The sequence below is a fragment of the Alligator mississippiensis genome, chromosome 5, assembly GCF_030867095.1.
Source record: "Alligator mississippiensis isolate rAllMis1 chromosome 5, rAllMis1, whole genome shotgun sequence".
NCBI lineage: Eukaryota > Metazoa > Chordata > Crocodylia > Alligatoridae > Alligator > Alligator mississippiensis.
In genome coordinates this window covers 202,641,074-202,661,849 of record NC_081828.1, presented here as the reverse complement: position 1 = coordinate 202,661,849, position 20,776 = coordinate 202,641,074, and the positions used below count along the sequence as shown (strand labels likewise).

At 39.5% G+C, this 20,776-nt stretch overlaps 1 protein-coding gene across 1 annotated transcript in view; it reads right to left on the bottom strand.

Moving 5' to 3' along the window:
- PTPRN2 (protein tyrosine phosphatase receptor type N2) overlaps positions 1 to 20,776 on the bottom strand; it is a 1,024,661-nt gene that overhangs the window by 41,973 nt on the left and 961,912 nt on the right. Inside the window, exon 17 of the mRNA XM_019498778.2 lies at positions 14,508 to 14,585. Coding sequence (XP_019354323.2) covers positions 14,508 to 14,585 — 78 coding nt within the window. The remainder of the gene's footprint in view (positions 1 to 14,507; positions 14,586 to 20,776) is intronic.

Here is a 20,776-nt window from a genome sequence, read left to right as displayed (position 1 = left end):
ATCATCTAGCACTCTGGTTGTGCCACCCAAGTGTAACATTATAAAAGCCCACTCGTTTAGAGAGGAATCCTTACAGTTTGGCAACCCTGTTCATTGGTTCAAAGATACAACATTTCATTACAGAGGAGCCATCTGAATCTCTGAAGATTTCATTAAGCATAAATCCAAATGAAAGTTAATTTAAACAAACAATTTCAAAGTTACTCTGGGGTATAATATTTCTCTTAGGTCATTGTGTGAAAACATAGAAGTCAAATATACTAAATCAAGCAGGCAATGCAATCTAGTGCTATCATCATCATTGTTACAAGGCAGTCATGACTGCATCTCCCGTGCTTACCATTTGTAAGAAATATTTACTAAGACTCATTGACTGTGACTTGCAGACTATAATATTTACTCTGTTTCTTTAATATTATTATACTGAGCCATGAAGCAGTTATTTGGATTTCCTTTTGAATAAAGTACTAGAGGGATGGGTCAAATACAGTCCACAGAGTTTTAACAGTGTGGCCTATGGATGACCTCATATTTTAAATCTGGAGATGTGGCCTCCTGAAACTACAGCTCCATGCATGTAATACTTTAGTGTATTCAGTGTGGCCAGACAAGGCTGATCAAAATAGAGCATTGCATACTGCAACATAGTCTCCATGGGTTGTCTCTCTTTTTTAAAGAATAAACAAAGGATTTGTTCTGTGCTCTGCAGTAGGGCTGTGCGAAGCAGGCCCTATTTGGTTCAGATTCAGCCTGATTTGGGGGACAGTGATTTGATTTGTTGATTCGGATCACTGTCCTGATTTGATTCGGCTGAATCTGAAGATTCAATGTGTAGCAGAAAGCCCCCTTTTCCTCTTGCCTGCATTTGCTCTCTCCTCTTCGGATATGTTTCTCTTTTTCTACCTTTTCTTCCTTCCTCTTTCTTTCACTTTAAGATAAAGAATTGTGTTTTAAAATTTGTATGTGTGCATTTTGTATCTCCCCTTGTATTTTGGTATTTTTATCTATTTATGCGCCATGGCATTTGTAGCTTATATTTTATACTCCTCACCTTTCAACTAAATGTGTTTTAGTAAGTTATACATTGTAACAATGTTAACAAGAGCAGGAATCAAACTGTCCTTCTCTGTATCAGGCTGGCCCCTGAAAGAGGGAGTGAATCAGTGATTGAATGTGTAACAAGGTAGCACACAGCAATTAACACCTGGGAAGCTGCAGATCAACCAAAGGAAGAACTCAATAGAAGACAATGTAACAACCGGGAAATCTCTAAACGTCACTGATCAAGGGCTAGAAGCCCAGGCCTGAGTTAATCAACACCGGGGACCAACTTTTGGGCTGAATATCTCCAGATCGACCACTCCCAGAGCCCTACTCTAAATTCATCAACGGACTCCCAAACCTGCACGTACATGCGGACGACCCCTGGGGCTGACAGATGCCGTCCAGTAGCCACCGAGGGGGGGGGGGGGGGAAGTCCCACGAGGGTCAATGACCCCTGGATTGGGCAAACCTGAAAACTGGGGAGTTACCAAAGTCTGCCAGGGACAGATAAAAGGCAGTGAAAAGTGACCTTCAGTGGCGCCCTCTTGATCTCCAACTTGACCACACCTGTCCAGCCAGAAGGACCAGCCGGCGACCCCCTTCTGGAAGATAACACCACGCTGAAAGAAGCCTCAACAACAGACTCCAGTGCTTGTAGGATAGGTATACCTGACTCTGTAGCCTGCTACTGTGTGTGTGTATGTGTGTGTATGTGGGGACCAGGCCCAAGGTTTATGATTAGTGTTTCAATCCTCCTAATAAACTAGAATTTTAAGGATCCTAAGTTGGACATTTGTAGCCAACAAATGCTGATTCAGACAATCAGCGATTCGGACATAGACGCAGCTTTAAATATTTTTTCTACATACCTTGAGGTACCAGGTGTGGCTTGTGAATGCTGAGATGGTGGGGCAGATGGAGCGTCCCACAGGAGTGCGAGGTGGGGGAGGGGAGAGGGGGGCAAGGGGGACATGCTTGGCGGCGGACCCAGAAGTGTGGACTTAATGGTCCACTTCTATGTCCGCTGCTGAGCACGCTGGGAATCTCCCCGCGTTCCCGTTGAATCGATTCAGAGGGTTCCGATTTGATTCGGAAAGATTAAAGGGTCTCCTGATTTGATTCAGATTTAGAGATTCAGCCACTGAATTGGGCCTAATCTCCACTGAATCAAATCAGAGACCAAAGCTTCACACAGCCCTACTCTGCAGAGAAGTTGTGGCCTCACTCTTTCAGGTTGTCGATGCAACCTTCACATGGAAGCTTTGGGAACAGAAGATATGCTTCATTTAGATTCAAAAGACTCAGCTGTAGATGAACTAACTTTCACTAATGATTTGATCAACTGAACATTCTGAATTCTGAAAAGTAAACAAATGATATGATAAAAGAATGAAGAAACATACATGATAAGAGAATGAAGAGATTGCAAGCACTTTTGGAGTGGGGCTGTTTTTGTATTTGTACAGGGCTTAGTATGATGATGCCTTTGCCTGTAGTGCTACAATATTATGAATAATAATAATGCCAAACAATATATACTTTGTTCACTTAGCACATGCATTTCCATGTTAATTTATTATAATACTTCCAATATATTAGGAAATTTTGAATGCAGTATATTGAGTAAAAGTAACAAAGTATTTGCTATGCAATATATGCTGAGAAATAAGTACAGAGTACCTTTCTATGAATCTTCTATGTGCAATCTATGTGAATATGGGATTAACAAAACTCACTTTAATGAGCTTCTGCTCTAAGCTTTATCCTCAAAACCTCTCTCACCAAAATGAATTTCTCATTTCTTTTTCATTCATTGCAAATTAAAGATTGAATCCTGCAACCCTAAGACGAATAGAATATTTGTCATCAGAGGGATGACTTGTGGCTGTAATTCACCATATTTAAAGAACATGAATAAGGGCCATGTGTCATGTTTGTCCCGTATAAGTGGTGACTGCTGAGGTCCTCTGCAGGGATTAATGTTGCTCTGGGAAAATTAATTGTATAACATTGTAGGACTGATTTCTGAAAAAGTATAAAAAATAATTTGTAAACAGAAGAACTGCTCTCAGCATTATCATAAGCTGAAAACCTTTAAAAGAGTATTTTTATAAAGTTCTCCTTGGACATGTTTACACAAGACACTACTGCACAGTTGCTACTGCGCATTTATTACTTGTATAAGCAAGTAATAAATCAATGCACAGTAGCGCCAGTGAACGTCTTTTAAGTGATGCTACTGCGCAGAAGCCCCTTGTTTACCAACTTTTAAAAAAACAATTAAGTATTTAGAATTTCAAGTGTTCTTACGAGGGAAGAGGGATTTTTTAAAAAGTTATTTTTCAAAATGATTATTGGGAAGACCACTAATTCTCTTCTTTATGTTAATGACTAGGGAAATGAACATGCCTGTATTACAACTAGAAATATCCTACTTCTTCAGTAAGGAATAGGTGGACATATTTTAAGAATGCATGGATGTAAGTGTAGAAAACACATATGGTCATAGGTTAAATTCAGAGTGTGTTCATTAAAAATAATGAGCTGATCATTCAGTAATCATTAATATGTTAATGGGATTTTTAGCAGTCACATCTTGGATATTTTAAGACAGACACCAAAATAGCTGCACCAAAGATAACTTATTAAAGCAAGGTAATACAGCTTAGTATTACTGTACAAAGTTCTAAAAAAATATGTGTACAATAATGGTACATACAATTTAGATAAGGAAAGCCTTATTATTCCTAAAAATGACACACTAAAATCCTTACAGAATCATGGTTTATCTGTCACACTTCATGAAATTAATTATTTCCCCAAAAAGTGATTTATTTTTAAGTTCTTCAATTGAAAAATAGCCTGCCTACCTGATAGAGCCAATCAGGAAATTATTCTCCCCACCTTCCCCCTCCTCCCCCAGATAATTTTTTTGATGAAATGATAACATTTTAAATGTAAATATATTTTGTCTTTTTATTGAAATAACTAAAATTTAAGACAAATCTTGTTTGAATCTTAAGGTTGTTGGTTTTTAACTAAAACTGAAGAAACATCCATACAAATAGTTATTCTCCATTAAAACATATGATCACTCAGAAACCTAATTCTGTGTTAAAGCATGATATGCCAGTTCAAAATAGGTCAAGTCATGGCTCAAGCTAGTTAGCCCAGAAAATCAGTACTTTGACAAATGAAAGCCAATAACAGTAAGTCCACACTGTATTTGTGGGCAAGATTACAGCATACACTTGCACACTTGACCTAGTTAAAACTAACTAGCTGAGGAAACAACAGCAGTGAAGCTGGAGTCAGTGTAGACTGGGCTTCAGTGTAGACTGGACTACTCCACCCAGGACCCCGAATATTTAGCCAATGCTGTTGCCTTTTCAGTGCCACTGTTATGCAAGTTTATAAGGTTAAAGTTAACTTAAGCAGGTATGCCTACACATGCTGCAGACAGGCTAAAGGAGACAATCTGTTCCCACTCATCTCAGTAGGGTGTTAACTGAAGCTTAATCATGGTAATTTAAACATCAACACTCAACTATTTTGCTACTTATAAATGCACACACACAAAAGAGGGGCAATTGTATTATAAAAATGAGCACAATATACTATGGAACAGCTCATCCTGTTGTCGATACAGGAGAGTTTGGCCAATGAGTGGAAATGGGAAGAGTCCCACTACTATGCCCCCTTTCAATCTGAGCTGCAATTTAAGATTACTAGGGTAAGCATGGGCTGCTTTACTGAATGGCTATGCAATTACTTATGATGTATTTATTTCACGTAGCTTGACATGCTATTTGGGCTCTAGGGAATAGAGTCATGTACCCATCTCTCCCTTGCCATCTTTCATTTATCAAATTAAATATGCATATTTTACACATCAGATCATCATGCCTCTGTTTTTAGCTGCTCTTATTTTTAAAGGTGTGAACTGATTAGGGACACAGCAGGCTCAGTTCCATGCAAGGAAAATAAACTCATGAATCAGGACAACTTGAAAGCAATGTGTTCTGTATGTCTTTCTTCACAGTGCACATGTGGGGAAAAAAAAGCAAAGTCATTTGTTTTTAAATTTTGTTTTTAGAGCTTGCATTCTGTGCTGCATTGAGAGCACTAGGGACTGAAGTCATATTTATCCACAGCTAGGACAGGGACACTGCAGGTGCCCCCCACAACTCTGTCAATGCATCTGGAACATGCACTTAGTACCTGGCCTGAGAGATCATGTGAGCATACTACTTGATATGGTAGGTTTGCCGACAACCACAGTAACATAACAAAGCAAAGGTGTGCGTGTGTGTGTGGGTGCAAATAAAACACATTTACTCACATACCACATGCACCTTTGCCCCCAAAATCAGCCCTCCAAAACTGGAATGCATGTCTTCGACAGGGAAGCTGATTTTTCTTCACTGGAATAGAAGCAGGGAGACACTGTGTTCTAATTGCTGCCAAGACGGCCCTTGCAAGCACAAGAGGCAGAATCCTGTGTTAATTCTCTGGCAGCTGCTTTTGGCTGAGCACAGTAGCTTGTGCCTGAAGCAGCACTGAGTTGGCTCAGAGCAATTAAGCTGCTGCATGCAGTCTTTGTATATCTTGATGATGCTTTTGGAAACAACACTACAGGAACTCATATAAAGAATTACTTTCCTGTAAAGAAATAACTACTACTTATAAGCTACTGCTATTGCCCTTGAAAGGGTCTGGGGCCCAGGGTTGTTGCTGTCCTGCCACACCAGAAAGTTTCTGCTGCTTCCTCCAGAGGGTTTCCTGGGATGCCACACTTCCTGGATACACTGGGCAAATTGTCCAGGGTGGGCTAGGGGAGGCTGGGGTCCTGGGGGCTTGCCAGGGAAGCAGCAGTGGTGGTTTGGCCACCCGGAGCCTGGCTGGCAGCTGGAGCATGGCTCTGGCTTGCCAGGCTCTGTTTCTAACAGCACACACTGCTGCTGCATGTGCCACACTGCTTTTTGCAGTGCTTTTTTTTTGAAACTAGAATCTCTAGGTGTCAAATTCTGGTACTGCACTGCAAATCTGCAACACAGTGAATGGGTGCACATGCACCGCGTATGGTCTGCAGTGCCTCAAATGGGTTTGAGGCACCATAAACCACATGTGTGTGCTCATCAAGACATGCCCCCTGAGTGCACTCACATATGCAATTAATGCAAAGCAATTACCTCTGGAGCAGTTTGAGCCGGAGTAAACTGCTCCCAGGTGCAGCATCTACATGTGTGCCAGGGATAGAAGCAATCTGAGCCAGAGTGAAGCAGGCCCCTGGCTGGTTGGGCTGACTGGGCACAATTTATGCTCCCAGTCAATGTCTACATGCGTGTTTCAGTGCAATTACCCTGCTGTAACAAAGTACCACCCCAAACAGTACTATCTTAAGGCAGAGTTAAATAATTTACTGCGCCTTAATGCTGGTGCACATGTAGATGGTGACACTTTACTGTAAAGCTAATTAGTCAACTCCTTAGTAAAGCAAATGTTTAAGTGCACCCACTGTTTCCAGAAGGCATGCTCTATGTCCCACAGTCTGCCACAATTCTCAAAAATTCCCTTTTTCTACATTCTGCTTTCCAAAAACAAGGTACATGTCTTATTTGGGGCCATATGGTATGTGGGAAAATGTGGTAGCAGCAGCTGTGTTGCTGGTAGCACAGGTACTGACACTGCACCATGTGCCACTGTCACACAGTGTACTCAAGTGTACAGTTATACGTGCCCACTGGAAACTACATGTGGAGACTGCCAACTCATGCTACAGAGGAAGCCATTAGCTAACAATATCATTGTTTCCTTTTCTAAATTCCAAAACCAAAGTCAAAGATTGAAGAGTAAGTGCTTCCACAACAAAGCACAAAATGCATATAAACTAAAGCAGTATATTCTGAAGTTACTGGATTTCACCAGCTTCCCAATTTAATAATCCAAGTCCTAAGGTATTTTTTGCAGATTTGGAGGAAAGCAATATTTAATATTTTAACTGATTCTGATCATACTCAGTGAGCTCCTGGCATAAGAAAATCAATCAGAATCTACCTGCTTTGGCATTCCAGTGACCCCAAAGAGCTGTCCCTGCTTTCCACCACAACTTCCTTGTCTCACCAGCCTATTACGTCTAGTCTTTTTTTAGACTGCAAATTATGTCAAGTGAAAATTGTCATTTCCATGTTGGTACTGCACCAAGTATACCAGGCCCCAATTCAATTAACCTCTACGTTTGAATGGAAATATGATCTTGGGGCTAAATGCCCTGGGACTGGGACTCAGGAGAGAAAGGCTGAGTTTCCTGCTTTGCCACATTTTTTCTTATGTATGTCTACACCACATCCTGGCGGCTACCAGGGGTGCCTGATCTCCAGCACACCCCGCTTTCACATATGTGAAGTATGTATAAAATAGTATTTTATGTTATTATATAATGCACATTAAAATAAATATATGAATAGTTACAATACACATGTTTAATAATTATACATATAATTTGCAGTCTTCTCTCTCAGGAGAACTGAGATGCAGCATACTTAACCCCAGGAACAGAAACAGCCTCCCTATCCAAACCTTTCATGGAAAAAAATAAGGGAAGTGGTGCCAGGCTGGTTCAGCCAAAAGTTGGTGGAGGAGACAAGAACCCAAGTGAATGGAATGTCAAAAACAGGGCAAAATATTGGGAATTCAAGTTTTCAACAAGATCATCAAGAGGAATTGAGTGTCTTAAAAGGAGGGGGACATAAGCCTCCTACAGAAATTTAACTTCTATTTGGAAGGCAGAGATAATTAAAATATTATTTCTCTCTATGCAAGAATAATAAGCTCTATATATCCTAGTACCTACTAGCACTTCTTATGTAATATGATCAGAAGTCTCCTTTAGATACCTCACAAGTTCAGTGAAGCCTACATAAGTCAAATAACCTCCCTGCAGTTCATGAAATTATATATCCTGTTCAATCACAAAATAACATTTTTTTGTTTTCAAAATAACTCCCAACATGAAACTCTGGCTGCAACAACTGGTTATAGATCTGAAGTGTTCTCCAACCTTGTTCTTCTGAATTGCGTTCCAGTGGAGTTAGATTTGAATATTGTTATGTAGTGAAGTCTGGTGAAATCTCACAGAAGCCGATGGACCTAGCTGTCATACTTCATTCAAGATAAATATCAGGAATAAACTTCTTTATGGAATCAGAAAGTAGAAACAATAGGTGTTGCTATGCAAAAAGCATAGGTCCATGATGAACCATGTGGGACAAATCGTTTCTTTGGAGACTAATAAAGCAAACACTGGAGGTGTGAGAAAGAAGCAGCTGGAACACAAAAGGCACAGAGAAGTAAAGACGTCACAACCACAGCAGTCCTGCTAATGTGACACTGGGGGGAGGGAGGCGGGGAGAGTGAAAGAAGAGAGTTTTTGGATAAAAAGTTGGCTGAAATAGGCCAAAATGGCAAGGAAAAAAACTACCTCCTATTGATTTGGCTCCACTATTTCCTGGGAAATAGGACTTTGTATATATTCACTGTAAATAAAACACGCTTGCATCAAAGAAATGCATGGGCTTCATTATCGACTTCTCCTTGTAATTGAAAAAAAATCTACAGTCTTAAAAATTTTCCTAGCCACTTAAGAAGCAAAAAGAAACAAGACTCATGGTCTCAGGAGTTGGACCCCTTTTCCAAGGAGGAAACAAATCTGTGAGATGGAATTAACGTTGAACCAAGATGGAACTAATAACGGAGGGCTCTGAGAAATCCAAAATGGCCAAAAGGAATGAAAACAAAATGAGAGGAAATTTTACAAACAACCTAAAGCAACTGTAGGCTTTACAAAAAGGAATTAAAGCAGCATTGGGAGGTTTCCCAGAAGGGGCTGAGAGATGAACTCTTTATTTGAGCAGCATATACAAGTGCATAGATAGATTATGAAGCTCGGGTACAACATACCTGATGTGGGAAGGCAAAGCAGGTCAGTGAAGTACTGACCTCCAGTCTTTCCTGGAACCAACAAAGGCTCAAGGAGCCAGTTCCACAAAAAATAAATACTCACAAACATAAATGTAGATCGATAGTAACAGCAAATTTAATAATGAAATAATACAGATGAGATATTAATGAATAAACTGTACCGATAAAGCCTATCAAGCAAATGATTAACATTTATAAAATTGCTATGTCTTTAGGTGAAAGCACATCTTGTTAACATTTGAAAGAATTTAAAATTAATTTATTTCAATCCTTAACAAGTCTTAAAAAGCCTCTAACAGATGGCCAACCTGCAAAGGGAAAAGACTTCTCACATAGGTTTCAAATTCAGTTTGAAAAGGGCACCTATCTTGCTTCATCTGCAAGAATGATAGTTTAAGGCTGAAGAGCAAAGATTCTGAGGTGCGCCTAGATTGCTCTACTCGATTGCCTGGTTTAGTATAAAAAACTTACTAAACAAGGCTAATTTAAACAAATATTCCTAAAAGGTTCTACTTAATTAATATTCATACGACTATTTTATCCCCTGTTTAAGTCCATTTTGCCCTACAACTTCTAAATGCACTCTAAGCAACCTTTGGCCTATTTCTTTTAACTCGTCTTGCTCTCAGTGAAACCAGTTTGAGTGGGGAAGGTGAAAATGGCCTGAATGGGGAGAACAAACCAAACTCAAACTAAACAGCTGACCTTGTCAAATTGTCATTTTGGTGACTGTTTCTTTTCTTTTTGTTGAAATGAGTCAGAGCAACCATTTTGGACCCCATTAGAGTAACTTATAGAAGTGAGAGAGGCATGAGTAGGGAGAACTTCAAGGGGGTCTTAACTGACACCCTTTATTCAAGACAAGCATGGACACAAACTCCTTTATGGGACCAGATGGCAAAAAAAAAAAAAAAAAAAAAAAAAAAAGGGAACTGGGACCCCAAACAGCCAAGCCTGGTTAGGAAGAGAATCGTGAGACTTCAAAGACTTGCTCTGCAGGCAGAGGTAGCAAACACAGGAACTGGGATGTTAACTGAGGAGATGTATGTTAGATAAGAAGCAAAAACACACAGGAGGGACAGAGAAGAGAGCAAAGAAGACTCAGCAAGAAAAGCCCTTTTACCATAAACCTGAAGGGAAAAAAGGTTGAGAGTGAGATTTTTTGGGGGTCGGAACTGTGAGCAAAGAGAAAAGAAAGAAAACTGAAGCCCGTCTCCTCTTGTTTGATTCCTCTTGTGTTCGGGAAAACAGGACTGTCTCTCTCACTGCTTCATTGATTTCTCCTCCTAAGTGGAACAGGGCCCCCCAAATTGGCTAACTGCTCTGATTGAAAAGGCTGAGTATTTGAATTTAGTCCCCACTATATTTTGCTGTGATTGACTCCAACTTGTTCTGTTTGTAGTAAGGCCAATATTTCATACACAAACTCCATTCCTTAAGTATCTAATTTAACAAATGTGTATGCGTGCGCACCATTTAACTTCTGATTTTTGTGAAAGAATATGAAAAATTGAGAATTTTGCATTTGCAAAGGGCTAGTTAGAAGCCTAATGTACTACCTACATATATAAATACTTGATAACTACATACACACATTTTTAAAAGTTAGGATTTTAATGCATTTGCTTTGTGGAATCATGGAAATTTCACTCTGGCCAAAATTACTTTTAGGAGCCTCCTTAGCTAGCATCTTTAAACAGACGATATAAAAAAGATTTTGGCACCATTATCCCACCCCAAACAATTTCCACACATGGTTATTTAGCTCAAACCAATGATAGAGGGCACACAAACATTCCTATCATTCCACTAAACAGCCTGATATGGGGAATAGGTCTCCTCTACCCTAGAGAGGCATATGAAAGTTGTATCTCCTTGCGTGGCCATTCCACTAAGGGTATTAAATAGAACTCAGAGCCACCAGGTCTAAGGATCTCATCACTCAAAAAACAGGGAAATTAGGGAAGTCATTCTCTGCAGTCTGACAGAATCCCCCTATCTTAACAACTCTAATTAATTAAAACAAAAGATCCCTAGTGTAAGCCCCTAGTAACGCCTAAAAAAAAAAATACATGGCAACAGAGCTGAGTCTATGGACTTGATGAAGGAGAACAGTGGTTGGGAAAAAAGAATGAGAACAAGTTTTGGGCAGGGAGGGAGAGAGGATGTGTACAGAATGGCCGGTGACTCATTTTTCCAAAAACCCTCTCCATCACAGGCTCAGAGGTGGGTTTTGGAGTTTGTATTGCTGCACTGGACCATGGACACAGCACTTACATCTGAACACGTTTTTTAGTCACTAGTGAAATCTGAAAAAGGTTATGCCTACACGACAAAATGAAAGTGTGAGTTAAGCACATATAGGCCTACTTGTGCTAACATTAATGTAGCTAATGCTGGTAACACTAAGCAGAGGTGAAGATGTGATGGCACGGGCTTCAGAACAAACACACACCCACAGTACATAGACAGGGCGATTTGAGCGCTTGTATTCTGTTTGACAGCAACATGCTGCTATCCGTGCCACTGTGCCTTACCTGACATCATTACCAATAAACGTAGCGTAGGTATGCCTAATCTTATTGGGATTGGACCATCATTTTTCTTTGTAAAAAACACGTCAAAGTTCTGTAAAGACCTTTCTCCTTTCATAAGGCCAAATGAGTCTTCTGATTTTGAATGTTCAATTTAAGAAACAAAGATCTAATATTTTTATAGGAGAAACTCATGATTACAAACATCCAACTTGACATGTCTTAAAGGGCTGTGACTGTCAGAAAGTGCAGATTGCAAATTGCTTCAGTGCTGTTACTCCTAAAAAAAAAAAAAAGGATCACACCAAAGTAGCAGTTCTCAACCTTATTAGATTCAAGGGACCCCCTCCAAAACTTTTGTGAACTGAGTAGCACCCAATTAAAAAAAAAAATGCATTTATTGCAGTGCTCACCTGGTTGAAATGGAGAAGCCAGGAAGGAGGAGGAACAGAGAGCATCTACACCAGACACTACGGCAATGTAGCATCAGTGGGCACAAACTGTGATGCCGCAGCTACATCACCATAGCGATGCGCTCCCTTGCTATAGTGCGTCGCTATGGTGAAGTAGCAGCTAAAAATAACCATGCGCCACTGGCACAGTGCACTAATACTGTGCTATGATTTAGTGATGGCGCAGTAACAACGGTACCATTGGGGCATGTATAGACGCACCCAGTTAGTAGGAAATACAGTAAGTCAAGTGGAGGAGAGGCTGGAAGGGAAAAGCCTGAACTTATCTCCTCGCTGGAGCCTATGTTTTTATCACTTATCTCCTCTTTCCCAGCAGCACCCTTCAAAGGCTATTGCAGCACTGCAGAGTGCCACAGCACCTTGGTTGAGAATCACTGCTCCATAGCCACTCATCACTTGAAAATTTAGGCCCCAAACCAGCAGTTCCCAACGGCCTCAAACAGATGTATTTGCTACACATTTCTGAGAATCCGGCCAAGTGCATTTCAAACTGAACATCTAAAAATCCAGGCATGAGGAATCAGAAAAAAAATGTCCTAAAATGTTGATCTAGTTTCTATTTGCCAACAAAACATAGCAGAAAATATAAATGTGGAAGAAATATAAAATCTCTGCAGTGATGATAACCTGAATAGAAAATACTCCTGGGATATAAGGTGAAAGAAAGAGATTAGGAACCAGGTCCAAACTGACCTTGTATGTGCCTCTGTAGAGGCACCTAACACCAGGGGGATGATCCAGATCAACAGGACTGAGCTCCTAGGATGCCTTTGCAAGGAATGGACTGAGCTACTTCCTAGGAGGGAGGTGCCTACAACTAATCTACAGGAAATGCCGAAGAGCTGGGTTCCCCAGCCCTGCTACCAGGTTATTTCTGTGTTTTATCCAATAGCTAGCTAATGCAAAAGGCATAAGCAATCCTGCAGACTGGGACTGGGAGGTCCCATTCTACCCACTAGGCTACAGATTCACACATCCACTTGCTTGTTCCTCTGTCTCCATGAATCTCGCGCTCTTGGCTGCTCAGTAGCCTGAACTCACCAGGAAGAGTGTGTGGTGATCCCTCCCAGCCTAGCACTTTCCTGGGAAGTACAGGTTTGAGTCCCCTCCAAGTGGTGACAGCTTAGAACCTGGTCACTTGCTCCCTGGTCAGGTGCTCTAACCCACAAGCTATTGGGCCAAAGGAGGGCACCAGGCCCGCACCATGCCTTCTGTGACGAGCTACATGCATGCATGTTCTCAGTGCCCAGCAGTTTTTAGGGGGGCTCCATCTCAACCTAAAGAATCGAGGGCTCCTTTGTACTTTCCTCCCAAACTAACTGGGATTGCAACAGAGTTTAGCAGGAGCTAGGTACTTAGGTAGCTAATCTGTATTGCTTCTGATTATGTGCAGGAGGTGCTCAGGGAATATTTCAAGGCCAAAATGGAGATGCCTGGGTGGTTTTGCAGCTGCTGGAACAGGGTCAATCAAGGTCCTGGTTAGGTGCCTACAAGGACAATTGGGATCAGGGCTGAGATGATTTTCATTCAAACTTAGACTTCTAAATTACATGGATACTTTTGAAATTTGTATTCATAGATCCTCTATCTTCCGCTAAAAATTCTCTGTTTGTAATGCAAAACAACAGTGTAGCAAATAAAAACATTTTCTGCTTCTGATGATAAGCCCTGATGATTTATAATGCCGTCTAATTACTAACAGCTTGAGTTTCAGTATGTTTCAGGCAGACGTTTGTGCTTGCAGATAAATTCGCCCCCCTCCACACACACACACACACACACACTATGGTGCTACGTACTGGAGTACAACCGATTTAAATGCACACATCATTAGATGGGCACGTACCCAGCTAAGTGTACGCCCAAGTCAGGAATTTGCATGCACCTACCTGATACGGTGCGTGCAAAATACGTCTATGTTTAGGTCAGGGTAACTATAATGCAGGCCTAGGGCAATCCTGCCAGAATTTATGTAAACACTTAAGTTTTATGCATTGTGGCTCTAGTACAAGAAAAAATCCTTAGTTAGAAACAAGATTTAAAATTCCCTGAATTGGGGTCTTAGGAGCAGACTTCATTGGGACCTGCTACAGCACATAAACTTAAGGATATATAAGTCTCTGTAGAATGTAGGCTTCTGCTTTATTAGCTTTTGGGGGATGTCAGGACCTCTGAAAATGAAGTCTTACTTGTAAGACCTTAAAATTAGACAAAGTCTAAATTGCTCCAGTCTGAATATTTTTAGCTTACAATTCCCCATATAATTTCAAGACAAGAATAAATCTTTAGCAAAATTCTTATATTCACACAACTTCAAAAGCATGTGCAAACTCAGGATATCCTGCCAATCCATTACAAGCTCCGCCTAAAACATAATGGATTTTACACTCTATATACTACTGAAAGGTCACAAAGGTGTCAAACTCATAGTTTAGTTCAGGTTCATACAAGAACTTTCAAAACAGGTTTAACTTACCTGCCAGAAGTCAGCAACAGTAGCAGGAAGAGGGCCCTGAGCAGCAATATATGCTGGGTTCCTGGGGTCATGGTCCATCTGGAGTGAGGAAGGAGAGCACAGATCAGATTTATTAAAAGCAAAACAAAAGCCCTAGACAGGTGAGGAAAATGATGTGTTTCTTGGTAACAGCCATGAATTGATATGTCTCCACATCCTCAGAGGTGGGCAAAACATTTTATTTCCATTCACTGGGTCAAAGAAGCTCCTTGCCACAACAAAGCGACGTTACCAAGTCAATATAATCATGAATGATGATCAATGTCCGATGTCCTAACTATGTAGTGAAAGATCATTTAAGAGAGGTGATTGACAAAGCATTTACTTGAATCCATGCTCTTGGTCTCATAGCAACCCAGAAGCCATTTAAAACATTTTTCTACACCGTGTTAAAAGAATGCTGGGCTTATCTAAACATCTGCTCCATTTCCACCATGCTAGTCAAGGGCACATGTAACTAAGACAAGCAAAAATGGAGAACAAATTCAGTTACTGGCTTTTGCTGGTTAGTTGATTTGTCTAAATGCGTGTGTTTAGCCTCAATAGAGGAAGTTCTGCTTAAAGACCTTAATTATAACATTTAATTCAAGGACTGACTGAGCAGAAGAAAAAGAGTCTAAGAAACAAAGCCATCAAGAGTAAATAGGATTAGTGTTACAATGAATGTTTTCAAACTGATGGGTGGTTTTCTTGGTCCTAAGTCTTAGGACTCATTCTCCTTTGAAATAGAAGATTTGCTGATGTGATTTTTTAAAAAGCTAATCCTTAATAGGGCAAGACAAAAATTTGAACATAAAGGGAAAGGGTGTGTGTGTGTGTGTGTGTGTGTGTGTGTGTGTGCGCGCGCACGCGCGCTTGCGTATGTGTGAGAAACTTGAAATGTAGTCGGTAAGAGTTAACTTGTATACGTGTAACTCAAAGACTTGGCTTCATCCTAGAATATGCTTCTGTAATGTACGTGAAGTTCAATTCTAAAATAGGAATGAATGCAAGTCATATTTGTGTTAATAGGCATCTACTGAATTTATTCATAGCCTATCAAAATTTTCAGTGATGGTTGATGTCAGCATAAAAGAATGCACCTCATAATTATGTGCACTATAAAAAAGGAAGGAGCATAAAAGAACAGATGTAAGTTATTCTAATAAAACAACATGATGATTGTTGCAAAAAAGTAGAAAAAACTTTTTTATCTTTTAATTTCTCATATATTATTAAAACTGGACCTACTATTAAAATTCACCATGAAAACCCAAAGCAGGCAGAATTATGTCATTGAATTTCTTTTGCATAAAAGCCTTCTTTTTAAATATCATATACTATTATGAGACATCTTGGACAAAATGAAAGGCATTATAATTCCGCATTATATATTCTTGTTTAAGCAACCGATTTGCTGAAAGGTTGGTCTTTTCAGCCAACCATTCATGGTAAGCAACTGGTCAAAACAAAATTATAGCCTTACATCTTCTGCCGTTTGCCAAAAGCACCTTTGGAGGTAAAAAATTTAGTTCTGCAGGTATTTTTAAACCAGAAAAAATTAACTGCTTTCAAAAACAGAAACAGAATTTAGTGACCATATAAAAGGGCCAACATTTTCAAAAAAGAAAAATTTAGTCAGGTATTTGAAACAGGTCTCAATTTGGCAAAGAACGTGTTCAAGCAGAACTAGACACTTTTTAATAAGAGTTCAAATTTTTCTCTTGTTCTACTAAATTTAAGAAGACTATTTTAAAAAAAATCCTGCTAAAGTCAATGGGACAAATGTGGGCTTAAGTTAAGTGCCTTGCTGAACTGGCATTTTATTGGTTTCCAAAAGCTATACAAAACTAGAAAGTCTCTCTGTCCTCAGAAGAACCTGTTGTATACTTAAACTTCTGAAAACCATACTGTTTAGTTATATATGTAGCTGTGGATTTATGAATTTGAAAATTTAGCCCGAAAAGGTAAAAAGATAATAAGTTGTTTGGGATTTTTTTTAAAACCAACCACCTGTATGTACACACCAGAAACCAGAGACATAAGGAATAAATAAGGTACTGTCATAGAAGAAATACTTCTAAGCACTCCATCTTTCTGATAAATCAGAAATAGGCCATTCTTGGCAGTCACTAAGGTGCTGTCTGAAACGTGGAAAACATAATAATAAGCAGAGTGGTAAAATATGTCATCAGCTTAACAATAACTCAAAAGACAATTACAATTATTAGATTCCAAGCACATTCTGTTGTACAGAAAACAATTATGAGCAGAAACAGCATTTGCTCAGAGCAAATAGAAGATGGCAGAAAGCCCCATTAAATGATTTTTAACTTAACAAAAAAAGAGCAAAGACTAAACTTACTGAACATGATGCCTGCTTTTAGTCTCAGCTTCAAAAGCTACACAATTTGGGACAACTTTGAAAAGTTATGACTTTGATCAAATTGGATTTGATGTAATCTGAAGTAACTGTAATGGATCAGTCTCTTTATGTATTAATATATTTGTAAAAGGATCATGAAGGTTACCCACAGCACTGAATGGGGCCTATTTTATTGTAGTTAATAAACATTTAAGTACAAATATAAAATCAGTAATGGATTTTAAACCTGACTGATCACTGAGCAAATCAAAACATTTTGTAACCTTTCATGGACCTCTTCTCTCCAGGATTCGTTAACTCCTCACCTCACCAAAATGAGACAAAGAAATAAGGGATGTGGAACAGTTTTGAGAACTGCAGACCCCAAACTATCAGTTTATGAAAACAAAAATCAACAGGTCTGGTTTGCTAAAAGCTTGTACAAGAACAATCTTCAGAAATCATGCTACATATATATTATTGTTCAGTAAGAACAAGATTTCTCTCTGCTCTTGCCAAAGGTCAGAGTTCATGTTCTTTATAAATGTAAATGGATCAGCCATTTTTAGAAGAAAAAGTGGTGCAATTATTACAAGTGTTCCACTATAATGGAATTCTCATTTTCCACGGCAGTGCAGCTATGGCAAGGGTGTGTGATAATGTGCCAATCTGTTTTAACACGATGGGAGAAAAAGGATCAAGGATCACCACAAACCAAGGTGCAATTAATAGCGGTAATCTAGGTAACTATCACTACCAGAAGCAAAAAAGGAAAAGGTGGAACAAAAAAGAAGCCACAGGAAACATCTGCCCCATTCAACCTTATTGCTAGGAAAGGAGTCCTGCAGGAGACTGAATCAAATAAGCCATAAATGCAAGGCAAGTTAGTACCACGTGTTGTGTTCTTCTAGGGCATGCCCTTAATGAAAGAGGATTGACAACGTCCCAAATTGGAGAACAGCACAAATACATACGATTATGATTAATAGGGCTCAGACCTAATTAATTTGAATCTCAGTCTATAACACTAAATAACTGTGTTTTTATCTTTACTCTCCTAGAGAACTAAAACTACTGCTTTAATTGTACTTTACATTTTTCTTAATGCGGCACCATCTAGTTCCTTCCTTCTTAGAGTCTCACTGAAGAAATCATTCTTTTGTTGGGTTTTCTTTAGATACTGACTGTGCTGCTGCATGACTTCATAGCTATCATTGATAAAATAGAGCAAAATCAATGCATTCCAGTTGTAAACAGCCAACTATATTGTATTTGGATTTAAGAGGGTCACTTACAGATTCCTGTTAACGATTACCCATACAATTCAAACTAAAAGGCAAAAACATCATATTTTGTCATTGACCATTTTGAAACCCTTATGTAAATGGGACGCTGGCATATCTGGCTCCTACCCAAGATCATTACTATACAAAGAGATAGGGAGGGAGGTAATGAACTTGTACCATATTTATATCGATTTAAATCCTTTGATTCCAAATGAGTTGCTACTAATTTGCACCATTGTGAGATTAGGACCATGAACACTGTATGCAAGATTTGTAAATCAATGCTACAGTTTTGATCGTTACCATGCTACAGGAAGGTGGCCAGGGACTGACCAGTGCCTTAAGAATAAGTCTATAATTGGGCAATTTAGAATGCAGTTCTCTAATCTGATCCAACACCAATAGAGTCTACTTCTATATATTTATATACACACAGGGGGACTGTAAATAGCCTCAATCTATATGTTAAATGTGTTTTCTTTTACTGAAAGCATATCCAAATACACTTATACTTAGTCATCATTTTCATTTCTGTATTAAAATTATAAAAAGGTAGATTAGTTCCCATATATTCTTGAATTAAAATTTAAAACAATTTAAAATGCTTCTTTTAAAGCCCATAATGGAGTGAAAGAAGTAAATCTGGTTGTGAATGCCATTATGAATTTCAGAGTCTATTCTTAGTGATAACATTTGTATGCTGTGTTTGAGCAAACTGTCACGTTAATGACATTCCTCAGTCTGGTGTCTTCAATAATAAGCAAGCTGAGTTTTTAAATGTAGTTGATGGGTTTTTTTTTCTTTCAGACACCCTATGAGGAAAACCAGAATTCCCATTTACTTTCATGACCTCTGATTTAAAAGCAAAGATTGCACATTATTTACTACTGGATGATTTCCCTGAAATTTAATGAGGACTAAGTACAAATATGACAGATGTAATTATCACAGTTTTATTCTGCACAGTCAGGGTCTCCTTGTGCTGTAATTGCAAGCTTTTCATTCAACTGCCGGTAGCAGTTATTATCATAGTACTTTATGTTATTTCAGAACAGAGGAAACAGACTTCTGCCTTACTTTTTACTCCATGGAATTTCAGAAAAATACTGTCTACCTGGTTTTACATAAGAATAAAATTGAAGGGATAAGGAATAAGCTTTGATTAGATCTCTCTGCTGACTTTCCTCACATACTTTCAACCATGTTGAGGCCACAAGTCTAACCTCAGGTTTCATAATGTATTAGAAGGGATGGAGGATCTTGAGGGGGGTAGCAGTTTTAAAAAGAAAGAAGCACATGGGCAGGTGGCCAGCTCATTGTCTAGTGCAAAGAATTTTTTTCAGCATGCATTGCTGCACTCATTTAGACTTAAATCAGGGTTGAGTGAGCCCCAGCAGGAGACTGGACCACTGACCCAGAAGCTGGACATACTTAAGTGCAAGTACACCATTGGAGGCCTCCTTTTCTGAAGCTTGAATATAATTACTTTACTTTACACTCCACCCCCATCAGACAGCTCATGTGCAGAGGGAAAAATCCTCCTCTAGTTCTTTTCAGATTGTACTGATCTTGTGTTATTAATGCCCACCTAGCAGTATACTACAATGGTCAGTTCTAATTCAATCACTGCAAGGCACAAATGCACCAAAAAAGTTATTGTGTTGGCATGATAATTATTGAGGTTGCATAAGTTGAAAAGCAGCATTCTTTAAAAAAAGTCTGGTTTTGCAAGATGGAACAAAGGATGTTTCACTGGTATTTCAAATCTACTGTGCATTTGCAGCAAGAGGGGCCAAGTGCATAGCTATTAAAAGCAAAAAGGAAATACTCAACTAAAAGCAGTGGCAATAGACAGGGAAGTCTCTATGGAGCTTCAATGGATGTATTGCCCGAGTAGGAAAGTTAGGGGGACATTCTCTGAATCAGAACTTCCTAGACCTCGAATACTGGGGGCTGCAAGTGAGAGAGGAACAGCAGAAAAGATGCTGGTCACCCTGTTCACTCTCCCTTTCAGTATCCACTCTCTGCTACTGCAGGACCCAGGATACTGGGCAAGCTGGACCTATGGTCTGATCCAGTAAATGGCAGTCCTTTGGTTCTTATAATTAAGGACTAGAGAGAATCAGGCTTTATATAAGGGGCCAGTTCCAAGTGGGTCCTGATCTGGTTTAGGAGAAAGTGGGAAGAGAACTGGAGACCTAGGATTTGCTGAAAAAACAGAATAGTTCATCCAGTCCAGAGCTGATGCCAAACTCACAACTATAAGGAGGCACAGGGATGAGAATGTGTTATTCAGCTTAACCTTACAAAGCTTGTGGTACCAAGCTTTCCAGCGTGCCCTTGCAAAGTAGTCAGTGCTATCGAGCAATCTGCCACTGCATGTACTACGTAGTCTGTTGTTTTTCAGTGGATTCAAATGCAAGAAAATAAGCCAATGGACAATCATTTTCATCTTGAGAGTTTCTTTCCTTGGAATAAGACAAGTTTAGTTTTTTTCTAAAAAACAAATAACCCCCCCAAACATAAGCCATGTCCTTTCCTCCTTCTCACATAGGGCCCCTGCCCCAGGGGAGGGGAACTCTGAGCCTCTCTTTGCAGTT